Here is a 21,953-nt window from a genome sequence, read left to right on the forward strand (position 1 = left end):
TGTATGGATATCCCTCGTTGGACTTTGCTTTGACGTGAGTACAACTTGTTTCGTGGAGTTGTAGAAGACCACGAAGACAATGCTGGAGTACATACAAGTCTCTTCTTAAAAAAAATGCTAGATGTTAAGAATTAGAAAAATTGTGTATTTTTCATCTATTAAATATTACAAAAGTACGGTATTCATCCCTAATGTTTACATTTGGTGCAAATCAATTCTTTAACTAATTAAACCGGTGTGCATTTATCATCCGATCTTAAATTGATTAAATTTGACTAAATTTATATAGTACGATGAAAGTGTATTTCACAATAAATCTAATAATATTTATTTGGCATTGTAAATGTCAAACTTTTTGTAAATTTGATCAGATTTTAGATACAAAGATAGAATGACATTTCAGATACATAAGTAAGGTAGTGTTTGGTTAAGTGGAACATGTATGAGATGGTTCACCTGGATAGGATGATTCTGAACGATATGATGCAAGTTGGATGTTCGGTTGTCTGAATGGGATGGTACATGATTTTGTTTGGTTGCTTGAATAGGATGATACAGGATGGTATAAGATTATATTTGGCTACCTGAATGAATCAGGGTATGGTAACCTTCCTACTATAGGTGGTAATTTTACCTCTAATAAGCTGGTTACATAAATAAATTGACATAAAAGAATGTATCCAGATATAAGCCCAACACTAAACAACGAGTACAGAAATAAGCCCAACACTAAGATAATATCACAGATAATAGTTATAACATATCAGACCATAGTTCATACCAGACAATACCAGACCATAGTTCATACATTCCATATCATCAACTACCATAGTTTTAGTTCACGTGGTTAGCAAAATATTAGGACCAACACCAACAAGCTAACAAATACCACAATACCAAACTTCAGTTCAGGACTAGGTACAACACGCAATCACTAATTATAAATCACCATAGGTTAGATTACAGTTCTAGTGGTTAGCAAAATATTTAGATTGCTACTTATATATCAGCATCGAAAAGGTGCTCCTTGATGTACCTTGCAACCCATATCATTTTGCTTGACAGGGGCAGCTTGTAAAAGGCCCTTGCTTGTGGTGGATGGTCACACAAATAAGCATAGTAGTGATCAAGATGGGCTGCATCAAATCCAGAGATACTCATCATGGCATCATAAAGTCCCTCAGGAATGTCATCATCTGAAGTAATGGTCCTGGTGACATTTGTTATGGCTGCTGCTAAGTTTCCAAGGCTCTGACTAATCATAGTCACCATGGCAATGTTAGGATCTTCAACAGTGACCTTGGCCTTCTTTGGTGGTGGTGGTCTAGTACCTGAGGACTCCCCACCAGTATTGTTGACAGACATTGTCACTTCATCAGGCATTGCCCCTACTTGATCATTTGTAGATGAAGCATCTTCAATGTCTTTTGGTGCATTCTCTATTTTAGTAACCTCCGTAGCAATAGGGTCATTTGCTCCCTTGGCATATGCACCAGTTGCCAAACTATTGCCAAAGATAGTGGCCATCTCATGGTAGTGCTCAATTGGAGTGTTTAAGTAGTTGGCATCCTCATGATGGTCCTAGCAGGCAAAATACATAGATGCCATGAATTTTAGTAAAATATTAAGACTCATATGGCAACAATTTCAACAAACCAAGAAGAACATATGGTAAAAATTTCAGTCCAGTAATAACCAATGTAATGCTCTCTCTCCACGGTTATGGTGCAGCTTTCTTCATCCCAATTAGCTCCACTCAAGCTTTTCAGCTTCACAATCTTTCCATAAATCTTTTTCCACTTTCTGAGGTGGTTGCTAACTTGCGTACCAATAACAAGAACACCCAGGCACTCATTCAAAGCCTTTGCATAGGCATTCAGATGAACTTGCTTGAAGCCTGAAGAGGTTTTAGTGCCACTAGCCACAAGTTGAGACAAGTAGTTGAGCATAAAGCTTGACAAAGTACTTGTCCATTGAATTGCACCTCCACCATGTCCAACCAAGTTATTTCCCTGATGTTTCTGGTCCATCTCCTACAACATACAAAAGAAACACAAGAATTCATAATATAGAAAAATTATTCATATTAAATCAGTAAGGATTCATATCAAAATAGCACAAGCATTCCTATTAAAATAGTACAAGGATTCATATTACAACATCACAATGGTCCCCACTAGGCACAACACAATGGTTCATAGCTGGTACATAAATTCGAGAAGATAAACAACACAACGCTCCACTACATAGCTAGTACATAAATCTGAAAAAATAAAAAATAGTTCATTGGTACAATAAAAAGTACACTATTAATGTCCATAGTGATTTTGACGATCTGCCCACATTGCTTCAGCAATCAATTGCCTCTTATCAACCATAAACCTATGGTCATTTGCTTGCTGCCTAGTTGTCCTTTGAGGGTTAGGTGTCCAATTGCTCTCTAGTAGAATGAAACAGTCTGTTACTTGAGAAACAACCTAATTGTGAAGGATGCAACAAGCTAGGATAATATCAACTTGACTGCGGAAGGAGAAGAATGGGGTTGCGTCATCAAGAATGAGGCTCTACCACGAAATGATTTTGGGTAGGAAATGATTTTCTACCATGAAAGGTTGCTTCCATAGACTTACTAACAAATGGTCTTATATGTGTTCCATAAATAGCACCAATACAATCCTACTGTTCACATAAAAAAATCAGAAACCAAAAGTTATGACCATATATCCCTAATCTAGGGCTTTTCGTGTCATACCTTGAAGTATGGATCACATCTTGGGTTCCCTGCAATTTTGGCTGGAGTCTCCATTGAAGGTGGCCGAATAAGATCATTGCGTAGCTCACCTATGGCATGGAGGACTAATCCAAAGTACCGGCTAACTGTTTCACCTAACCTATTGAAATTGGTACCAACTAACCTATTTCGTACATTGTGGCCAACTGTATTCAAGAACATGGCAACTTGTTCCTCAATGCACACATGATTAGTGTCACGTAGCAGAGAGTGTTGCCTCAAAACTTGGCACAACTGGAAAAATGAGGTTCTCTTAAGCCTTATCATTTTTGTGTAGGTCGTATCATCCCTGTAGATTCTTGTGTTAAGATTCTCAATCCTAGACTTATCCCTCTCCTCCATTGGCCCATAAGTAATACGTTGCCTCTTATTGCTTAATAGTCTAGACGTCACAAACAAAACCACCATACATGAAGCTGCATATGTTGTTGCAGCAATAATAAGCATCAACAATTTTCTCCTAACAAGCTTCCTGTTGTCTATCTAAATTACCCAAAATAGTGCAAAACATGTATCAAGATTTTTAGGGATAAGAGAAATTAAACATCCGTGCTAATCTACTGCACTACAAATTAGTTTTGCACGCATGCTATCACATGAAGCTTGTATTGGATGTCAAGAAATCAGTTTGCAATAAAAAAAAATCAGCAAGACTGAATCGCATCTGTACTAATCAGATGCAAAAGAAACCATAGAAGCACCCAGAACTTGTAATGCAACCAATCAACCTATTCGTTCACAAATCCCCTGGCACAACATCAGATTTAAACAGCGCAAACCCATTCTTGGCCTTTGATTCAACCCAGAACTAGACCTAGCAACTAGATTGAGTGGGCGACGAGAAGAAGTCTGTACCTGCGCAAAGGGCACCGCGCTGCCAGAAGAGAACGAGCGCCAGCAGCAGCAGTCCGTGCGGCTCTGGTAGCTCCTGCGTGAGGGAAGGCTGGATCGAGGAGGGAAGAAGGGGTGGAGGTGAGCAGATGCAAGCGAGACGATCCATCCGGGATGGCGTTGTTCGATGTTTTTTCTCGCACAGGAGGATACAGGATCTAAAAGGAATATTCGATGCCTCTGGATGGTTTAGTTTCACGCATGGCCCAACTGCCCAAGCTAAGAGGGTGTTTAGTTTCACGGACTAAAGTTTAGTCCCTGTCACATTGAATGTTTAGATACTAATTAGGATTATTAAACATAGACTAATTACAAAACTAATTGCATAGATGGAGGTTATTCGTGAGACGAATCTATTAAACCTAATTAGTCCATAATTTGACAATGTGATGCTAAGTAAATATGTGCTAATTATGAAAATAATTTCTGAACTTGCAGCTCATAAACGTGACATGTATCATCACACATATATGTTTAGTTGGGTTATTGATTACTGAGAAAAGATAGCCTTATTTCTCTATCCCGATGACCTGATCCCTATCTATTTTCCTATCCAACCACCCAAACATGGGATAAAATATATTATAGCCCTCGCTTCCCTGTCCCCTCATTTCCCACTACCCAGACACCACCCTAATCCCCACGAGAGGGTTGGGTTTCGATTATAGATGTACATGCAGCCCGCAGGCCGAGAGCCCGGCACGAAGCCTGTGTTTTTAGCCTGGACCTAGCCCGGCTCGACCCGTAACTCTTCGAACTCGGGCTGGCCTGGCCCGCATGCTTGTTCCGGGCGTGGGCTGGTGCCTCGGCCCATTGGGTGGCACGGCCCGGCATGAAAGCGAACCGCCAGCTCATTGTCGACCCGTCAAGCGAATAGCCGGCCGGCCCAGGCAGCCCACCAGTCCACCAACGGTCGGGAAGGGGGGCATATATAAGCCCCCCACGGCCAGTCGCACCCCTCTTCGCAAACCCTACTGGTCTACCCCATTCTCTCCTCCGCCTGCCACCTCCTCGCCTCGACTTCGACTCCTCCGCTCTAGGCTCCTTGCCTCCTCGGCTCCTCCCGTCTCGTCCCGCACCCGCAGTCCCACGTCCCGGTGACGGTTGACGGCGACCGGTGCGCCACCTCCTCGCCTCGACTCCTCCGCTCCCGGCTCACCTCCTCTGCGCCTCCGCCTGACCACCTCCCTGGCTCCCTACCTCCCTGGTGCCTTGCCGGCTTGCCATCGGCACCGCCTCCTCGCCTTGACTCCTTCGCTTCCCGCTCCTTAACTCCTCCCATCCCGCCTCCCTGAATCTGGATCTAGATCCTCCTGATCCTCCTGATCCTCTTCTTGTTCTCCTGATCTTGTTCCCGTCGTTGTCTCTGGCTCCGGGCTGTGGCATCACAGGTATGTAGATCCTCCTAATCCTTTTCTTGTTCTCCTGATGTAGATCCTCCTGATCGTGTTCTTATTTTCATGATCCTCTTCTTGCAGGTAACTGTCTTCTTCTCCTACTTCGGGCTCCGGCGTCGCAGGTAACTGTCTTCTTCCTTGTTGTCCTCATGATCCCCTTATTGTTCTACTGATCCTCTTGTTGTTCCTGATCTTGTTCTCCTATTTTTCTTGCAGGTATCCGTCGCCCGTCAGGTGCCGTGCGCCGTTGAGTGACGGAGTGGTTGAGGCCTGAGGGACGCCCCGGCTGCCGCCTGCCACAGGAGGTCGTCGTGATGGACGAGATCTACACCATCAACGACGACCTAAGGGCCTGTGGCCTGCCAGGTAACTTCTTTCTGATCCTCTTCTTGTTCTTGTTCTCCTGATCATCTTCTTGTTCATCTTCTTGTTCCTGCCTCCTTGATCCTCTTCTTGTTCTGTTCTACCAGGTGACGATGAGGATGACGTGGCTGCCAGAGCCGTGGCACTCTTCGGTAGCTCTGCTGCTCCCGTCAATGTGGATGCTGCTGGTGCCGGAGGTATTGCCCTATCTTCTACCCCGACTACATCAACAGGCACCAGTGTCCGCAAGAGGAAGCGGTGATCTGCTGCCTAGAATGACTTTGAGGAGTTGTTCCAGGAAGGCGCCAACGGGAAGAAGGTAAGGTACGCTGCCAAGTGTCGTCATTGTTCTCACATTCTTACTAGCCGGTCTTGTGCTGGTACTGGGCATTTGCTTCGGCACCAGAAGATATGCTTGGCTAAACAAAACCATTCTTTTCTTGTTCGGTCGCAACTGCAATTCCATTCTGATGGCTCAATTATTAATTGGGAATACAAGCCTGATCTTGCTCGTAAAGAATTGTGTCGGTTGATTGCTAGACTTGATCTACCCCTAGACTTTGGTGAGATAGAGGCATTTGTGGAGTACATCCAGCGTGCTCATAACCCTCGTTTTGCTAAAGTTTCTAGACAGACCACTTCTAGAGATCTTACCAAGTACTTTGCCGAGCGTTGTGTTTCTCTTCTTGATACTTTGAAGTCTCATGTTTCTTCTGTCTGTCTTACTTCTGATATTTGGTCTGGCAATGCTAAGGAGGACTACCTTAGTGTTGTTGCACATTTTGTTTCTGCTGATTGGGAATTAGAGAAGAGAGTCATTGCTCTTAGGTTGATTGATTGCTCCCATTCTGGTGTTAACAGTGCTGAGCATATTGAACAAATAGTTTCTGAGTTTGGTTTACAGGATAAAATTTTCTCTATCACACTTGACAATGCTTCTGCTAATACTTCTGCCATGTCCACACTTATTCCCAAATTTGTTGGTTATCTAGGTCTAGATCCTGAACCTCTTGATTCTGATTCTGATAAAGCACTTGTTGGTCTTTTGCATCAACGTTGTGCATGTCATATTATCAATCTCATAGTCAAGTCTAGTTTGAAGAGGATCAAGTCTTATCTTGAGACTTTTAGGACTGCAATCTCTTTTTTGAACTCTTCTAATCAACGCATTGCAGCTTTTAATAACTTCTGAATTGTCAAGGGGGTACGCCCTCGTAAGTTTGGTTTAGATATGGATGTGAGATGGAATTATACATATCTCATGCTCAAACATCTACTACCATATAAGACTGTCTTTTCTGTCTTTATTTTTGCTCATTATGGTTTGCACAATGGCCAGCCACTTCTGACTGAAAGCCATTGAGTAATTGCTGAGAAAATTTTGCTGTTCCTTGAAATATTTTATGATTCCACTGTTGCTTTATCTGGTGTTTACTATCCAACAAGTCCTTTGATGTTGCATCATATTATTGAGATTGCAGGCCATTTGCATGCCCAAGATTCTGATCCATTGCTCAGAAATATTGTTGTTTCTATGAATCTTAAATTTCTCAATTATTGGCAGAACATACCTCTGTTGTATTCCTTTGCATTCATTTTGGATCCTAGAGCTAAGGTGAGAGGTTTTTGATAATGTTCTCCAACTTCTTTCTCAAACAGTTGGTGTTGATTACTCTTCTTATTTCACTGAGGTAAGAACTGAATTACATAAGTTGTTTAACAAGTATGAAAACAAGTTTGGTGCAGTTAGGACGCAAAGGCCCTCTCAACCTACAGCTGCTACTGGTAAGAAAAGAACAGCATGGGGCAAGATCTTTGGTGGTCCTGGTCCATTTGGTTCATGTGGTTCTCCTGTTCTTTCATCTACACCTCCTATATCTCTTCCTATGAGCTGTCATCCTACTTGCACAGTGATACTATTACTTGCTATGACGATGACTTCAACATACTTCGTTGGTGGCATGAGCACAAGCTATCCCATCCTATTTTTTCCATACTTGCTAAAGATGTTATGTCTATTCCAGTTTCCACTATTTCTTTGAAATCTTGTTTTAGTCTAACTGGCAGGGTGATTGAGGAGCGGTGCCAACGGTTGTTGCCGGAGACGGTGGAGATGCTAACCTGCCTCAAGGATTGGGAGTTGGGATATGCAAGGGCACAACATGATGTTGAGAAGGAGGTCAATAAACTGGAGGAAACTTACAAAAGCCCCTACCCAGACAAAGATGAAGGCCAAGTTAGTCAGTAAGTCCATTACTAACTCATCTTTTGTTCAATTGTTAAACATTTTAATTGCTAACACTTATGCTGTTGTGCACCTCTAGGCCTACCCCAGGAGTAAGCTGAACTACTAGAGGGCTGGAGGATGAAGCTGAAGCCTGTTGGACTGTTGCCTGTTGGTGTTGGCTTGGCCAGTTGGGTGTTCTAGTTCTATATTTTTATGTCTATGTATGTGTCTCAATGTTTGTAAACTGTAATGTTGAATTGAACTTGAGTCTTGAGCTGGCTGTACTCTTTTTCCCTCACGAGGTGTTAGATTATAACATGTATGTTCTGTGTTTATTGCGTGAGTGGGTCATGTATAGCAGGCCCAGGCCAGCCCATCTCTGGGCGTCAGCCCTAGGTGATTAGGGTTAGGCGCCTGCCCCTATGCAGGCACCTATATATGTACTGTATCCCCGAATTCCTAATCAATACATATCTTCCACACAATCCTATTATTTTCATGGTATCATGAGTACGGGTCACCCCTGATTCCTTTCCTTCCGCTTTCTAGCGCACCTCTCAGTGCTACCTGCGCGATCCCACGCCTCCACGCGCCGCGCCTCCCTTGCGCACTCCCTGCGTCCCGCGCCTCCGCGCGATCCATGGCTGGCTCCTTGCCCACCTCTCCCACCGCTACCGTGGCCGCCGCCGACGCCGCACACCTGGCTGCCACTCGCACCCAGTGCCAGGTCACGCGCGACACCGTCTTGGACGATTCGGCTTCCAACAATGACTCGGTCGTCCACGACGACACCGATGACAACCTGGACGCCCGCCGCGCCCTGCTGATGCATGAAGCCGCAACCCTTCTTTAGCTCCATGCCCAGGCCGCCGCTATCCAGAATGTTCGCAGCCTCGTCGTCGTCGTCCTCGACTCCGCCGGCAACTACTCCCGATGGCGTGAACAGTTCCTTCTCGCCGTCGGCAAGTACTCGCTGCAGGATCACGTCCTCCGTGACCCTCCAGCCGTCCCCTATGCAGATTGGCTCTGCATGGACTACGTCATCCGTTCATGGCTCTACAGCAGCATCACCACGGACCTCGCCGACATCATCATAGCCCGCACCACCTGGCTCGCCATCAGGATGCAGTTCCTTGGCAATAAGGAGACGCGCATCATCCTCCTCGATGCCAAGTTCCGCAACTTCAAGCAAGGGGACCTCAACATCACGGAGTACTGCAAGCGCCTGAAGGGCATGGCTGACGACCTCGGCGATATCGGGGCGCCTGTCGATGACAAGCTCCTCGTCTTCACCCTTGTTGGCGGCCTCAACGGCCAGTTCCACGCCATCGTTCGCGACATCCGTCGCAGCCGCCCCCTGCGCTCCTTCCTGGAGGCTCATGATGACCTTCTTCTAGAGGAGATGACCATGCCGTCATCGTCATCTGAGCCACCGCAGGCCCTTCTCGGGGCCACCGTTGGCCCTTCTCAGCCCCGGCCTCCCGCGCCCCCCAACACCACTCGCGCCAGCAACCGGGGGGGGGGCAAAGGAGGCAGTCGGGATCGTCGCCAACGCGGCGGCCAAGGCCGCTCTGGCAAGGGCGGCCAGGGCAAAGGCTCCGGCTCCAGCCAGGGTGCCAAAACCTCTAGACCCCCTGGCGCAGGCGACGCCCCCTGGCACGTGGCCATCATTCTGGAACCCCTAGACCGGGACAATTCAGATGTATCCCGGTCTTGGGCCATTGCAGTCTGGACCGCTGCGCCCCACCCTGCCTTCCCAAGGAAGCCCACCTCTGCCCCAGGCCTACATCGCCCAACACCAGCAGGTCGCCCTCGCCCAACAGCAACAGGCGTGGCTTGCTCAGCAGCAGGCTTGGGCCGCCCAGGCTTCCCCGGCGCAGCAGTAGCAGGCGCCGCCCAGGTTCTACAGCGCGTCCTCGGCCTTGCCCTCCTCCTAGGACCAGCAGTCTCTCGCCTCTACGTTCAGCACCATGACACTCAACCAACCACAGGTGACTGACTGGTACCTCGACTCAGGTGCCTCCTCCCACATGACCATCTGATCCTGGTACCCTCTCCCACTTTTCCCCTTTGCGGTATCCCTCTCCCTCCTCCATTATTGTCGGTGATGGTTCCTTAATCCCTGTCACAGCCACTTGTTCAACTTGTTTTCCACAATCATTGTCTCTTAATAATGTTTTAGTTTCTCCTAAACTTATTAAATCTCTGTTCGCCAGTTTACTGCCGATAATAATTGTTCCCTCGAATTTGATCCCGCTGGCTATTCTGTGAAGGATCTATCATCTCGGAGAGTGATCATCAGGTGCAATAGCTTCGGTCCCCTCTACCCGCTTCGATTCCCCACCGCTCACGCCTTGGCAGCCACCTCCTCCTCCGACGTGTGGCATCGTCGCCTGGGGCACCCCGACTCTAATGTTCTATCTAGAGTCGCTTCTGCTGTCCCCTTTTGTAATAAAACTGCCAATACTACTTGTCATGCTTGTCAGCTCGGTCGTCATGTGTGCCTCTCGTTTCAGACATCGTCATCTCGTGCTCTTCATAAGTTTGATTTACTCCATTGTGATCTATGGACGTCTCCTATTCCTAGTATTTCCGGCTATAAATACTATCTGGTGGTGCTTGATGATTGCTCGCATTATTTGTGGACTTTTCCTCTGCGTCTTAAGTCTGACACTTTTGCGACTCTCACTACCTTATTTTCGCTTGTGCGTACTCAGTTTGGCGCCACAGTGAAAGCCGTGCAGTGCGACAACAGCCGCGAGTTCGATAACTCCAGCTCCCGCACCTTCTTCCTCTCCAAGGGGATGCACCTGCGGATGTCCTGCCCACACACCTCGCCACAGAACGGTCATGCTGAGCGCATCATCCGGAGCATCAACAATGTTGTTCGCTCCCTCCTCTTCCAAGCCAGCATGCCGCCAGCCTATTGGGTGGAGGGACTGCACACCGCCACCCATATTCTTAATCTACTGCCGACCAAAACCCTCCAGGGTTCCACACCGCACCAGGCCCTCTTCAGCACTCCACCCGACTACGGTCACCTACGGGTTTTCGGTTGTGCCTGCTACCCGAACCTCTCTGCCACGGCGCCACACAAGCTGGCTCCCTGCTCCACTCTCTGTGTTTTCCTTGGTTACTCTGTTCATCATAAGGGATACCGCTGCCTTGATCGTTCCACCAACCGCGTGATAGTCTCTCGCCATGTGGTGTTTGATGAAGCGCAATTCCTCTTCCAGCAGTCCTCACCAGTCTACACTAATGAGTTTGATTTTTTGGAGCTTCCCGAGGTGGTTCCATACAGCATGGCACCTCCATTGCTTCCTCCAGGTCCCTCCGTTGACGTCGACATCGCCGCACAGCCACGTGTGGCCGACGTTCCAGCACCACTAGGCGCTCCCTCGGCGCCACCAACGCCGTTCCCAGGCGCCGACGGCATCCCAGGCTCACCTCCGTCCGCCCTGGGAGCCCCCCTGCCGTCGTCCAGCACCTGGCTGGTTGCCCCTGCAGCACCTTTCGGCGACCAGCCGGCCCCAACGACGTCTCCCGGCCACCGGCTGGGCGCTGCAGCCCCTGTCACCCAGCTGGACAGCGCCTCGCTCGGGCCCGTTGCACCCCTGGCCGGGCCATCTGCTGCCGCCTCAGCGCCCCAGGAGCCGGCCGACGCCTCCAGACCAATGATGGTCTATTCCCGCCGTCCCCGGCCTCCACCATCATCGTCGCCGCAGCAGCCACCTGCGGCATCTCTACCTCCAGGCGCTGTGCCGGTTCGCCCCGTCATCAACACACACTCCATGACGACCCGTGGCAAGATGGGCTTCCGGCAGCCCACCTTGTTCCACTTGTCATCTCTCTCACCGGTCCCTCGGTCCTATCGTGGGGCCCTTACTGATCCTAATTGGCGCCAGGCGATGCAGGAAGAGTTCGACGCTCTCCTCTCCAACAACACTTGGGACCTCGTTCCTCGGCCTTCAAGCAGCAACATTGTGACTGGAAAGTGGATTTTCAAGCACAAGTTCCATGCCGACGGATCTCTGGAGCGTTACAAAGCCTGCTGGGTCCTTCGCGGCTTCACACAGCGCCCTGGGGTTGACTTCTCTGAGACTTTCAGCCCGGTTGTGAAGCCCGCCACCGTCCGCACGGTGCTCTCTTTGGCTCTCTCTCGTCAGTGGGCTATACACCAGCTTGATGTGAAGAATGCCTTCCTACACGGCACCCTGTCTGAGACGGTCTATTATGCACAGCCAGCTGGTTTCGAGGATTCCGCTCATCCTCGGTATGTATGCAAGCTGAACCGCTCTCTCTACGGACTCAGGCAAGCGCCTCAGGCCTGGTACAGTCGCTTCTCCACATATTTGCAGCAGCTCGGATTTGTCGAGGCCCGTACGGACACCTCCCTCTTCGTGTTTCACCGTGGCCATGACACTGCCTACCTCCTCCTCTATGTGGATGATATCGTTCTGACAGCCTCCTCGTCGCCCCTCCTGGCCCGTATCATTCAAGACTTGCACCGGGAGTTTTCGATGAAGGACCTCGGTGAGTTATACCACTTCCTTGGGATGCGTGTTCAACGCTCCAGTAAGGGCCTGCTACTCTCCCAGCGTCAGTTCATGGTGGAGATATTGGATCGTGCAGGTATGGCCGATTGCAAGCCTTGTCAGACGCCAGTTGACACCAACCACAAGCTGTGCGCCAGTGAAGGCAACCTGCTCTCGGCTGCAGCTGCATCGGACTACAGGAGTTTGGCCGGTGCCCTTCGGTACCTGACATTCACCCGCCCGGATATCTCCTATGATGTTCAGCAGGTTTGTCTCCACATGCACGCGCCGCGCGATTCACATCTCGCGGCTCTGAAGCGTATTCTGCGCTATGTGCGCGGCACGCTTCATTTGGGCCTCCTGCTGCGCCCATCTGTGCAGACCGAGTTCGTGGTGTACTCTAATGTAGACTGGGCGAGCTGTCCGGGCACTTGTAAATCCATATCAGGTTATGCGGTCTTCTTGGGCGACAACTTGGCGTCCTGGTCTTCCGAGCGTCAGAATGCAGTACCTCGTTCCAGTGTCGAGGCAGAATACCGTGCCATTGCCAACACTGTAGCTGAGATCACCTGGTTGCGCCAGCTTCTCCATGAGCTCCGTGCCCCTCTGCGCCGCCCTGCTCTGGTTTACTATGATAACATCAGCACTATGTATATGTCATCCAACCCTGTTCAGCACCAACGCACCAAACATGTGGAGATTGATCTCCACTTCGTCCGGGAGCACGTCACCACAGGTGAAGTCCACGTCTTGCATGTTCCGACGACATCTCAGTACGCCAGCATCTTCACCAAGGGCCTACCTTCTTCGGTCTTCATGGAGTTCAGGACCAGTCTGAACGTCCAGGCTACCGACGCTCAAACTGGGGGGGTGTCATGTATAGCAGGCCCAGGCCGGCCCATATCTGGGCGTCGGCCCTAGGTGATTAGGGTTAGGCACCTGCATAGGCACCTATATATATGTACTGTATCAATACATATCTTCCACGCAATCATATTACTTTCACTAGGATTTTTTCACAAGGGTTTTCTCAATACAGATCAAGTGTTAACAGCTCTAATAATTCCTTTATTATGAATTTCTGTGTGATTGTGTGCATGTGATGAATGTGTGATTGCTGATTAACCTTATATTTTAATTTTTGAATGTTTGATGAACTTGAAAGTCTTAGATTATGAATTAGTGTTTCACCCTTATTCGATGAAGTCTTTTCCCTCTTGACGAGCTATGGGTCGGCACGGCACGTAAAAATGGCCGGACTCTTCGGACCGACCCGACACGAAAAAAGGCCTCACGGGCCCGTGCATGGGCCGCCAGTGAGGCCCATGGCCTGGCCTGGCACCGCACGACGGGGTTATCGTGACGGGCCAGGCCCGGCACGAAAATGAACAGGCCATGCCGGGCCCGGGCCTGACCGGGCGGCCGAACGTACATCTATAGTTTCGATCTCACCACGCCCGCACAGGCCGCTGGAGCCACAGCTTGCTTTGCTGCCCGCGCAGGCACGCATCTCGCCACGCCGCACGCCGCCTTCGCCGCATCTCGCCTCACCCGCACGGACTGCCGGAGCCGCAGCTCGCCTTGTTGCGCGGGCATGCAGGGAGCTCCGAATTGAAGCACAGAGGTGCTGCTCGCCTCGCAAAACGGGCCGCTGCTGCATCTCCCCTTGCTGCTAGAACAGGCTGAGGAGGAAGCGTCTGGAGCCATCGCTCGCCTCGCATGGTACCTGTGCGCGGGCGTCAGGCAGCAGGCTAGTGAGCTTTGGATGGGCAGATGGACGGGAGGATCACCGAGAAGATAACGTTCATCATTTTTCTATTACCATCCCAATCCAAGGTGCTATCCAAACGCCACTCAAAGGTTATCGATTTTGTTTCGAAATCCGATGGGAGTTCAGGAAGCAATTCGGACTCCCAAGCGATTCCGACCTCGGCTCGGTACGTATTCGGGCTCTATAAAAATTCACCAGCCAGCCCAACATCATCGTCTCGGCTGTTCCTCCGAGATGCAGCGCCTGTCCGTCGACGGAGACGGCGCCGCCGGCCGCGAGGAGGAAGAGAAGAAGCAGAGTGCTTGCGCCCATGTCTCCGTGGGCTCGCTGTCGCTGCTCCTGGCCGGAATGATGGTGCTCATGGCTTGCAGCGCGACGGCTTCCTGGCCGCGCTGCTCGCCGTGGTCGTCGGACCCGTCGTCGGCGTGCTCGTCATGGTCACCGACCTGGCATGCATGTCTGCCTTCTTTGGGTTCTGCCTCGCCGGGCACGTGCGTTTCAGCAAGCCGCCGGCTGGGCACAAGAACAAGCGCGTGTAGGATAAAATCGCGAGTTCCCAGAATTAATAGCGTTTGCTGAGTTGACAACGCTACTGAAAACTAGCAGTATTTAGCTTGACTTCCATTCGTGCATTACAAGTGTAAAAGCTAGCAACGTAACACAATGTTACAAAGTATTTACAGGGTGGTTGTTGCTTGATTGCTTCGTATTGTTGAGTGAAGCCATCCCACGCGATGTTATTTCGTCATCTCGTGAATCATAATGTAGGAGATGATATTTACAGCCGTTAAAACCATGTGATATATTAGATCTCGATGAAATCGTCTTCATCAGTTTCATCTACCCACTCAACCTGAGTGTAAGCTGTGGATTTCATCAAGTCAGTGAGGCCGGAAATGTCTTCCAAATACGTTGGTTCGTTGATCACTTGCATCACAAAATCCATTCCTCTACTCCGATATTCAGACAATACCTGCAATATTTTTGCATGTAATCACAATAAGAGATCAGCAGCATAGCTATCAACAAAATTCCAATAGTATCGTTTGCATTGTTGGAAACTTGGAACCGGCCAAGGATGAAACTCACGAGACAAACGGAGGGAATATGTACATGACACTATGACACACACCCACTAACTCCTATTAACTCATGAAGACTCTAAAACTCGTATAATTCAAGATATAACATGCATGTTGTCCAACAGTAGAAAGTTTACATACCACATTGGAACATGCTGTGCAATTGCTCGAGGAATAGCCCAAGAGGGTTAATAAGTTGTACTGTGAGAGTGATCCACGCATCTGGTGAGGTAATAGACCAAGCGGATGGCCACTGCTTGCACTAGCAATCTCTCCAGGAGCATGTATCCTGCAACAGTAGTAAAAGTATTTATCAGATTTCCTTGCTTTTGTTTATTGGATGCACTTAGCATCTTCTTTGGATGTTACACATTCATAGTCAGCTTTCAGGTGCCCAATTGCTTACCCATCGGGATGATGTAACATTCTTGTGAAGAGGTCTGCAGCACGTCCAGATGCAATGCAGGCCAGCCCAGGTCGTGTCACTGTACATTGTTGATCCAGTGTTCGATTTGAGACAGACTGCATCAAAAGTAATGTCATGATTGCTGGAGGCAACATGGTAAAAGCATATAACAAGTATAATCTCCAAAACATGGAACATTACATCAACAGGAGCAACGACGTCATTGCAGAAATAACACCCCAGTCTTTGACGTCCAAGGGAATCCTTTGTGGACAGCTTATCCATGGCAGCAGTCACATTTGAAGCTTCATAGCTTATGCCAGGACCAGCCCCATGTCGCATGACAAGGTAACTATCATACCCTAATGCTGCAGTAATAGCAATCTGCAATGCAGAGGGGCATTATTAGCATATAACAAAATTCCAAGGTCCACATTATTCAAGGATGCCTACAAGGTTTACCTTGTTTTCATTAGTGCAGAGGAGAGTTGGAAGCCACCTACTTTCCCTTGTGTCGGTCAACAAGAAGATAGCATCGTGGGAAGCTACTAATTCCTTAAGGCGCTTGCAATCTTGGAGCACACCAGCTGCTTCACTGGGAGATACAGGATGCCCTGGCATAGGTATTTCCATTTGAATGCCTTGTGCATCCTGCAAGGGCGCATGGTACATATTCATTATGATGAGAAAATAGTAAAATAAAATGAAAGTATTTTTGAGGGTAAGGAAGTGAAGACTCACCACTGAAGGACACCTCTCCACTAGATGCCTAAGTATTGCAGTTGCTTTTGGGGCACCACGGTCATCACAAGTGTAGAGTGATTGTCTCGTCAAATTCGACACAACTACACGACCACTATCAACCACTGTTAGGTTCCGTACACCATAGTCCTGCAAAGTTGGTTTCGCCAAAGTGAAACAGAATTTGTGTGAGTGTATATGTTGTAGTTTTTCTCAAACACGCAGGAAAGCTGTGTATCATTATATTAAGAAGAAAAAGCTGAGTCATTTATATGTTGTAGTTGACATAAAGTAGCATCATTTACGAAACTGAGTCATTTACCATAAGAATGCGAGCAACATCACATCCAAGAGTTCCAGCACCCAAAAGTAGACAGCGAACATCAGAAATCTTGTCTGAATTTACACAGATGCTAGTCAGCATTTTAGGACAAGTATCTGGCTTCTTCAAATTAGAAATGCCTGTAAGATCTTTCAGATATGTTGGATAGTTAATAGCCTGCATGACAAAATCCAATCCCCTTCTTCTGTACTCTGACAATACCTGGAATGTTTAGCATGGGTATCATTAGAAGCAATAAAACTGTGAGAACGTAATGTCATATGGAATTTACTTACTGCAATCGAACATGCAGTACAGTTGCCTGAGGAATTGCTAAGTTCCATAGATAAAACACACTTTGGGAGTGATCCTTGTAGCTGATGTGGTAATAGACCAAGCTGATGTTCTGTTTCCATACCAGCAATATCACCTGGAGCATGTATCCTGCAAAAGGGTATGATAATTATGGCAACACATAGTGGACTGATTAGTTTTTCAAGCTCCGCTACAACTTAGCTTAACCAATATTTAATGTCTGTAAAAAAACTAATATTCACTGAGATCCATGCTACACAAACACAATTTGGACTCAGCGATTAACTTTAAGGCATCTTACTCGTCAGGATGATGTAACATCCTAGCAAAGAGCTCCACTGCTTTGCCAGATGCAACTGAGGTAAGTCCAGGTAGTGTTCCATTAGGAATTGGCTGCAAAAGAATAACATTGAACATGACAGACCAATAATAAAATGAGGAAAATGATAAGTATATAACAGAAACAGCAAGAGAACATGTCCACAAAACACAAGTTTTTATCTGATGTACATTAAAGAGGGAAGCAGCATCACTGCAGAAACAACAGCCCAATCTCTGATGGCCAAGAGAATCTTCTGTGGACAAATTTTCTATCTGAGCAGCCACTTCATATGTACCCCCACTTGTTCCTGGACCAGCACCATGTCGCATGACAATGTAACTGTCACATCCTAATACTGCAGTAATAGCAATCTGCAGTGGAGGTACAACATATCATTAGTACAGCATATACACAATGAAAAGGTAGAGATTAAAGAGTACTTTTTAACTAAAAAATGTGTGGCGAAGGGGCCTGTAGCCTAGCGGTTGCAGTGACCTTAGTAGCACCCTAGGTCCTGGGTTTGAATCCCCGTGGGAGTGAATTTCAGGCTGGGTAAAAAAGGTCACTCGCTGGTTCCCCTGGTCAGCATGGGTGAACCGACCTGTGCTGGGCGGGCCCTCGTTTAAGGAGCTGGTCGTGGGTTGGGCCTCAAAGCACGGGTAAAGGCCCGAACTATATGGGGTGGCATCTCTATGTATGTGGGGTATCAGCTTTCGTGACCTTTCTCAGCCGGGCTTCGGTTAAGTTCTTAGTGAAATATTGTGGGGCGGTCCATCCCCCACCAGCCGAGTTTTCTAAAAATGTGTGATTAATCTATCTGGATGCGAAACCCTCAGCCATAGGCTAAGTACTTAGACACTGCTGTATGAGAACAACTACAGAGGTCCATACCCAATGGATAGCGTGTTCAAGCTTTACCTTGTTTTCGCTTGCACAGAGAAGAGTTGGGAGCCACCTGCTCTCCCAAGTATCAGTTAACAAGAAAACTGCATCATTGGCAGCCACTAATGTTTGCAGATGCTTGCAGTCATCAAGCACACCTGCCATTTTGCTGGGAGAATAAGGATGCCCAGGCACCGGTATTTCCATTTGGATGCCTTCAACCTCCTACATGACAGTGATCGTTATTTATCCACTACAAAAATTCGAAAGCATATGTTTCAAGGATAAAACTGTCCTCACCACTGCAGGACATCTTGATTTTAGATGTGGAACTATTGCAGTTGCTCTTGGGACTCCACAGTCCTTATCTATGTAGAGTGATTGCTTGACAAGGTCAGACATGGCAACACTACCACTGTCAACCACAGTTAATTTCCGTACACCCCAGGTCTGAAAAAAAATGGTGACCAGCATACAAAATTAAAAGCAGGAAATAAAATCTTACATTCTATTAGATTTGTTACAATGAATAGGAATCTAGTAGTAGCTCAAATCACTAACCATAAGTAGGCGAGCAACTTCACATCCAAGAGTTCCAGCACCCAGGACAAGAACTCGAACCTGAGATAACTTATCTATATTCACAGGAAAGTGGCGCCACCCCATAAGCTTTAAGTGCATCAGTTGTTTTTCTTCATCCTGACTGCGTGAAATAAAAATCAAGATAATTTTCTATTCATCGTTGATTATTTCCAAAGCAAAATATGCAATCAATCTACCTTGCTGGATTTGATGATTGAATATCTAATTCTTTTGGTTTCATGTCTTTTGTTCCCTTTCCTGGCTTTACTCTTTCCCATCCAAAAGCATCAGGTACATGATCAGGGTCATCCCAGCCTGTCACAACAGCCAGTGTAAGAAATGGACAAATTGCTGGTGAAAGTGCCAGGCTGATTATTTTATAATTGAAACCACCATATTCATACCAGAAGGTGATGGAAATGATGCTTCGCCAATGAGGGATTGTACTAGATCAGGGTTTCCCTGAAATTCACGGTAGCAGAAGAACTGAACCTTCTCAATCTTCCACCGGATACTCAGGAATGCAATGTAGTTTCTAATAGCCCAGCCAGGGCAATCTGGGCGACGTCCGTGATCATAAAATCCAAATAGCAGCTGCGACAGCAAAGCAATGAATTTAGACGTAGCACAAAGATACACAGGAAGTTGGGTAATAAGGATGTTCTTCTAAAATATTTATCAAAACTCAGCCAGTTTAAATGATCGAATGGATGACATGACCTACCTTTTGATACTTCCCCTGGCAAGTTTTCCAGTCCTTAAGTTGTCTTATAGAGGCAGAGGAATCCGAGGATATAGTAACCAGAAAGAATGGTATAACTGTTGAGATGTAATCCATGGCAAGAAATAATTAATCAGATAAACAGAACAAACTAACAACATTCCAAGCATATGCGACTTGCTGGTAGGCATGATTCTCAAACCTGTTGTTTCAGTAGAAGCGCGCCACTCTTGCAATGCTATTTTCAAGGATTCTACCTGCAGGAAAGAATAAACAACTCTCAGTACCAATCGGATGGATCAAACAAGGAAACTGGTGGTGTTGTTGAATATTAGGTGCACATGAACATGACCTCTTCGTTGCTGAGCACTTCTGAGGCGACTTGCAGGCTGAGCAGGGTCGAGTTGAAAACCAATGAGGGGAATGCAACATTGTAATAGATCTTCCAATTCTTTAGATCAGCAAATGATATCACAAGGAACCTAAGCAGCAGTGCAGGATCCTCTTCTACTTTACCAGACACAATGTCATGCAAGATCTGCCCCCGCACATCCAAACTAAAATTAGACAATTAAAATAAATGCGTAAACGACAGTAAATTCCACGTCAAGTGTGTACCTTCTTCGCTTCTGTTTTCAGAAGAAGTTCCCTATCTAGGTCTTGGAATCCCCTCATGTTATTAGTGTTTATAAGGGTCCCTAGGATTGGGCAACTGTTCCTGTCGCCAACTGGATTGTGTGAAGGTGGCACCAATGATTCTGAACGTAGGTTGAACAAGCTTACTTGGTGAAACTGGCATGGAGCATAATAACCTGGTTTAAAGTTCAGAAGGAACTATTTTAGCTTATGCAGAGACCTCTTATATAACTAAAACTATGAAAAGACACTGACTAAACTCATTGTACAATAACAACAACATAGCCTTTCAGTCCCAAGCAAGTTGGGATAGGCTAGAGTTGAAACCCAACAGGAGCTCTGACTAAACTCATTGTAAATAAAATAATTCATCTCAGAATCACAATTCGTGTGTGAAGACTGAAGATTGCGACCAGGAGCTCAAAAAGAGCAACCACACTAATCAAAAGCCTAACTGGTGGTAGAACGACAAACACTAATTCCTGAACCAGTGAACCCGAACCTCAGCAAGAGCCAACGTCCAAACCATCGGCAGCAGACGTAACTGTGGAGCACAGAGATCTAAAGTAATAACTAAAAGCTACTCCCTCGGTACTAAATTACAATTCGTTTTGATTCCTCTAGATACATAATTTTTACTATGTATCTGGACATAGTATATATCTATGTGCATATTATGTATCTACAGAAGGAAAAATGAATAATAATTTGTGATAAAAGAAGTATATCTCAAGCAAAACTCACAATGGACGTAACCCCGGGGCAACATTGCATCCACGAACAATCAATCCCGGCGAACACCAGAACAACTAAACAAAACTCCAAATCGAAGCGCTCGCACACACCAGATCACAACTAGTAAGCAACTACGGCGGGTAGGGGCTCTAGGGAAACCCGGGAAGTCGCAAATTCTACGACAGCGAGAGTGGATTGGGAGCGGGCGAACCGGTGATTGGGATTAGGAAGTCGTCAATGCCGAGCACCTCGAGCTTGAGGCGGCGGAGCGCATCCCAAAACCCCTCATCCGCTAAGCACTCGATGGCCTCAACCAGCAGCTGCCGGGGGAACCCCGCCGCACCGGCACCCGCCATTGTCGTCTCGTCTTACCTGTTCCGGCACGGCGAGCGGCACGGCCGTATCTGCTTCTGCCTAATAGATTTCGGATTTATTCCCTTTTTTTCAGTTGCCCCTCGGGAAGAAGGATCTCTGTATAAATAGATATTCCTTGTTGGACTTTGCTTTGGCGGGTACAACTCGAAGACCCAAGTAGCTCCCAATACCACCATGTAAAACTTAGCCCAACCAACAGGCCCAAGCATAAGATACGCACAAGATCCTCCGCTGCTGCGGCCCATCTGGCATCTCCGGTGCTTTCCTTCGCGGCGCATACAAAGGATCCGTGCGGGTGCGGCTGCAGCTGGCTGACTCGTGGCTTCGGCATTCCAACCCTCAGGCCAGCCCCAGTCCAATGGTAATGGCTTAGGCCTGGTTTGGTTCGGGTTGCTTATTTTTAGCACCCGTCACATCGAATGTTTAGATACTAATTATGAGTATTAAATGTAGACTATTTACAAAATCCATTACATAAGTGGAGGCTAAACGGCGAGACGAATCTATTAAGCCTAATTAGTCCATGATTTGACAATGTGTTGCTACAGTAAACATTTGCTAATGATGGACTAATTAGGCTTAATAGATTCGTCTCGCCGTTTAGGCTCCACTTATGTAATGGGTTTTGTAAATAGTCTACGTTTAATACTCGTAATTAGTATCTAAATATTCGATGTGACACGTGCTAAAAATAAGCAAAGGTAACCAAACGCCCCCTTAGAGAAGGCAGTGGATACCTGAAATCCCATACCCAACAGGGCATGGGTGTAGATTAATTTTCTTACTTATGGGTTTGTGAATATGCATTAAGGAGTAGCCACGAGACAAGGAAGAAGGGCGTGTCCGCAACACAATACTC

At 47.2% G+C, this 21,953-nt stretch overlaps 1 protein-coding gene across 3 annotated transcripts; it reads right to left on the minus strand.

Annotated features, from left to right (window-relative positions):
- Positions 1-14,568: 14,568 nt before the first annotated feature.
- On the minus strand, positions 14,569-21,168 carry LOC117858756 (ubiquitin-like modifier-activating enzyme atg7). Of its 3 annotated transcripts, none has more exons than XM_034741879.2 (20): positions 20,931-21,168; positions 19,967-20,160; positions 19,701-19,886; positions 19,551-19,605; positions 19,352-19,446; positions 19,032-19,221; positions 18,825-18,942; positions 18,607-18,748; positions 18,346-18,495; positions 18,082-18,270; positions 17,352-17,534; positions 17,143-17,234; positions 16,823-16,970; positions 16,527-16,748; positions 16,205-16,354; positions 15,926-16,114; positions 15,665-15,847; positions 15,464-15,579; positions 15,199-15,346; positions 14,569-14,948 (listed from the first exon to the last, which is right to left on the minus strand). In XM_034741879.2, exons 1-20 carry the CDS (start codon positions 21,073-21,075, stop codon positions 14,781-14,783), a joined length of 3,063 nt encoding a protein of 1,020 aa, XP_034597770.1. In that variant the 5' UTR covers positions 21,076-21,168; the 3' UTR covers positions 14,569-14,780. The 3 variants fall into 3 exon arrangements, with proteins under 3 accessions (XP_034597770.1, XP_034597773.1, XP_034597772.1); XM_034741882.2 differs by having other exon boundaries at positions 20,968-21,090; XM_034741881.2 differs by lacking the exon at positions 20,931-21,168 and adding an exon at positions 20,729-20,855.
- Positions 21,169-21,953: the final 785 nt, after the last annotated feature.

The sequence above is a fragment of the Setaria viridis genome, chromosome 5 (assembly GCF_005286985.2).
Source record: "Setaria viridis chromosome 5, Setaria_viridis_v4.0, whole genome shotgun sequence".
Taxonomy (NCBI): Eukaryota; Viridiplantae; Streptophyta; class Magnoliopsida; order Poales; family Poaceae; genus Setaria; species Setaria viridis.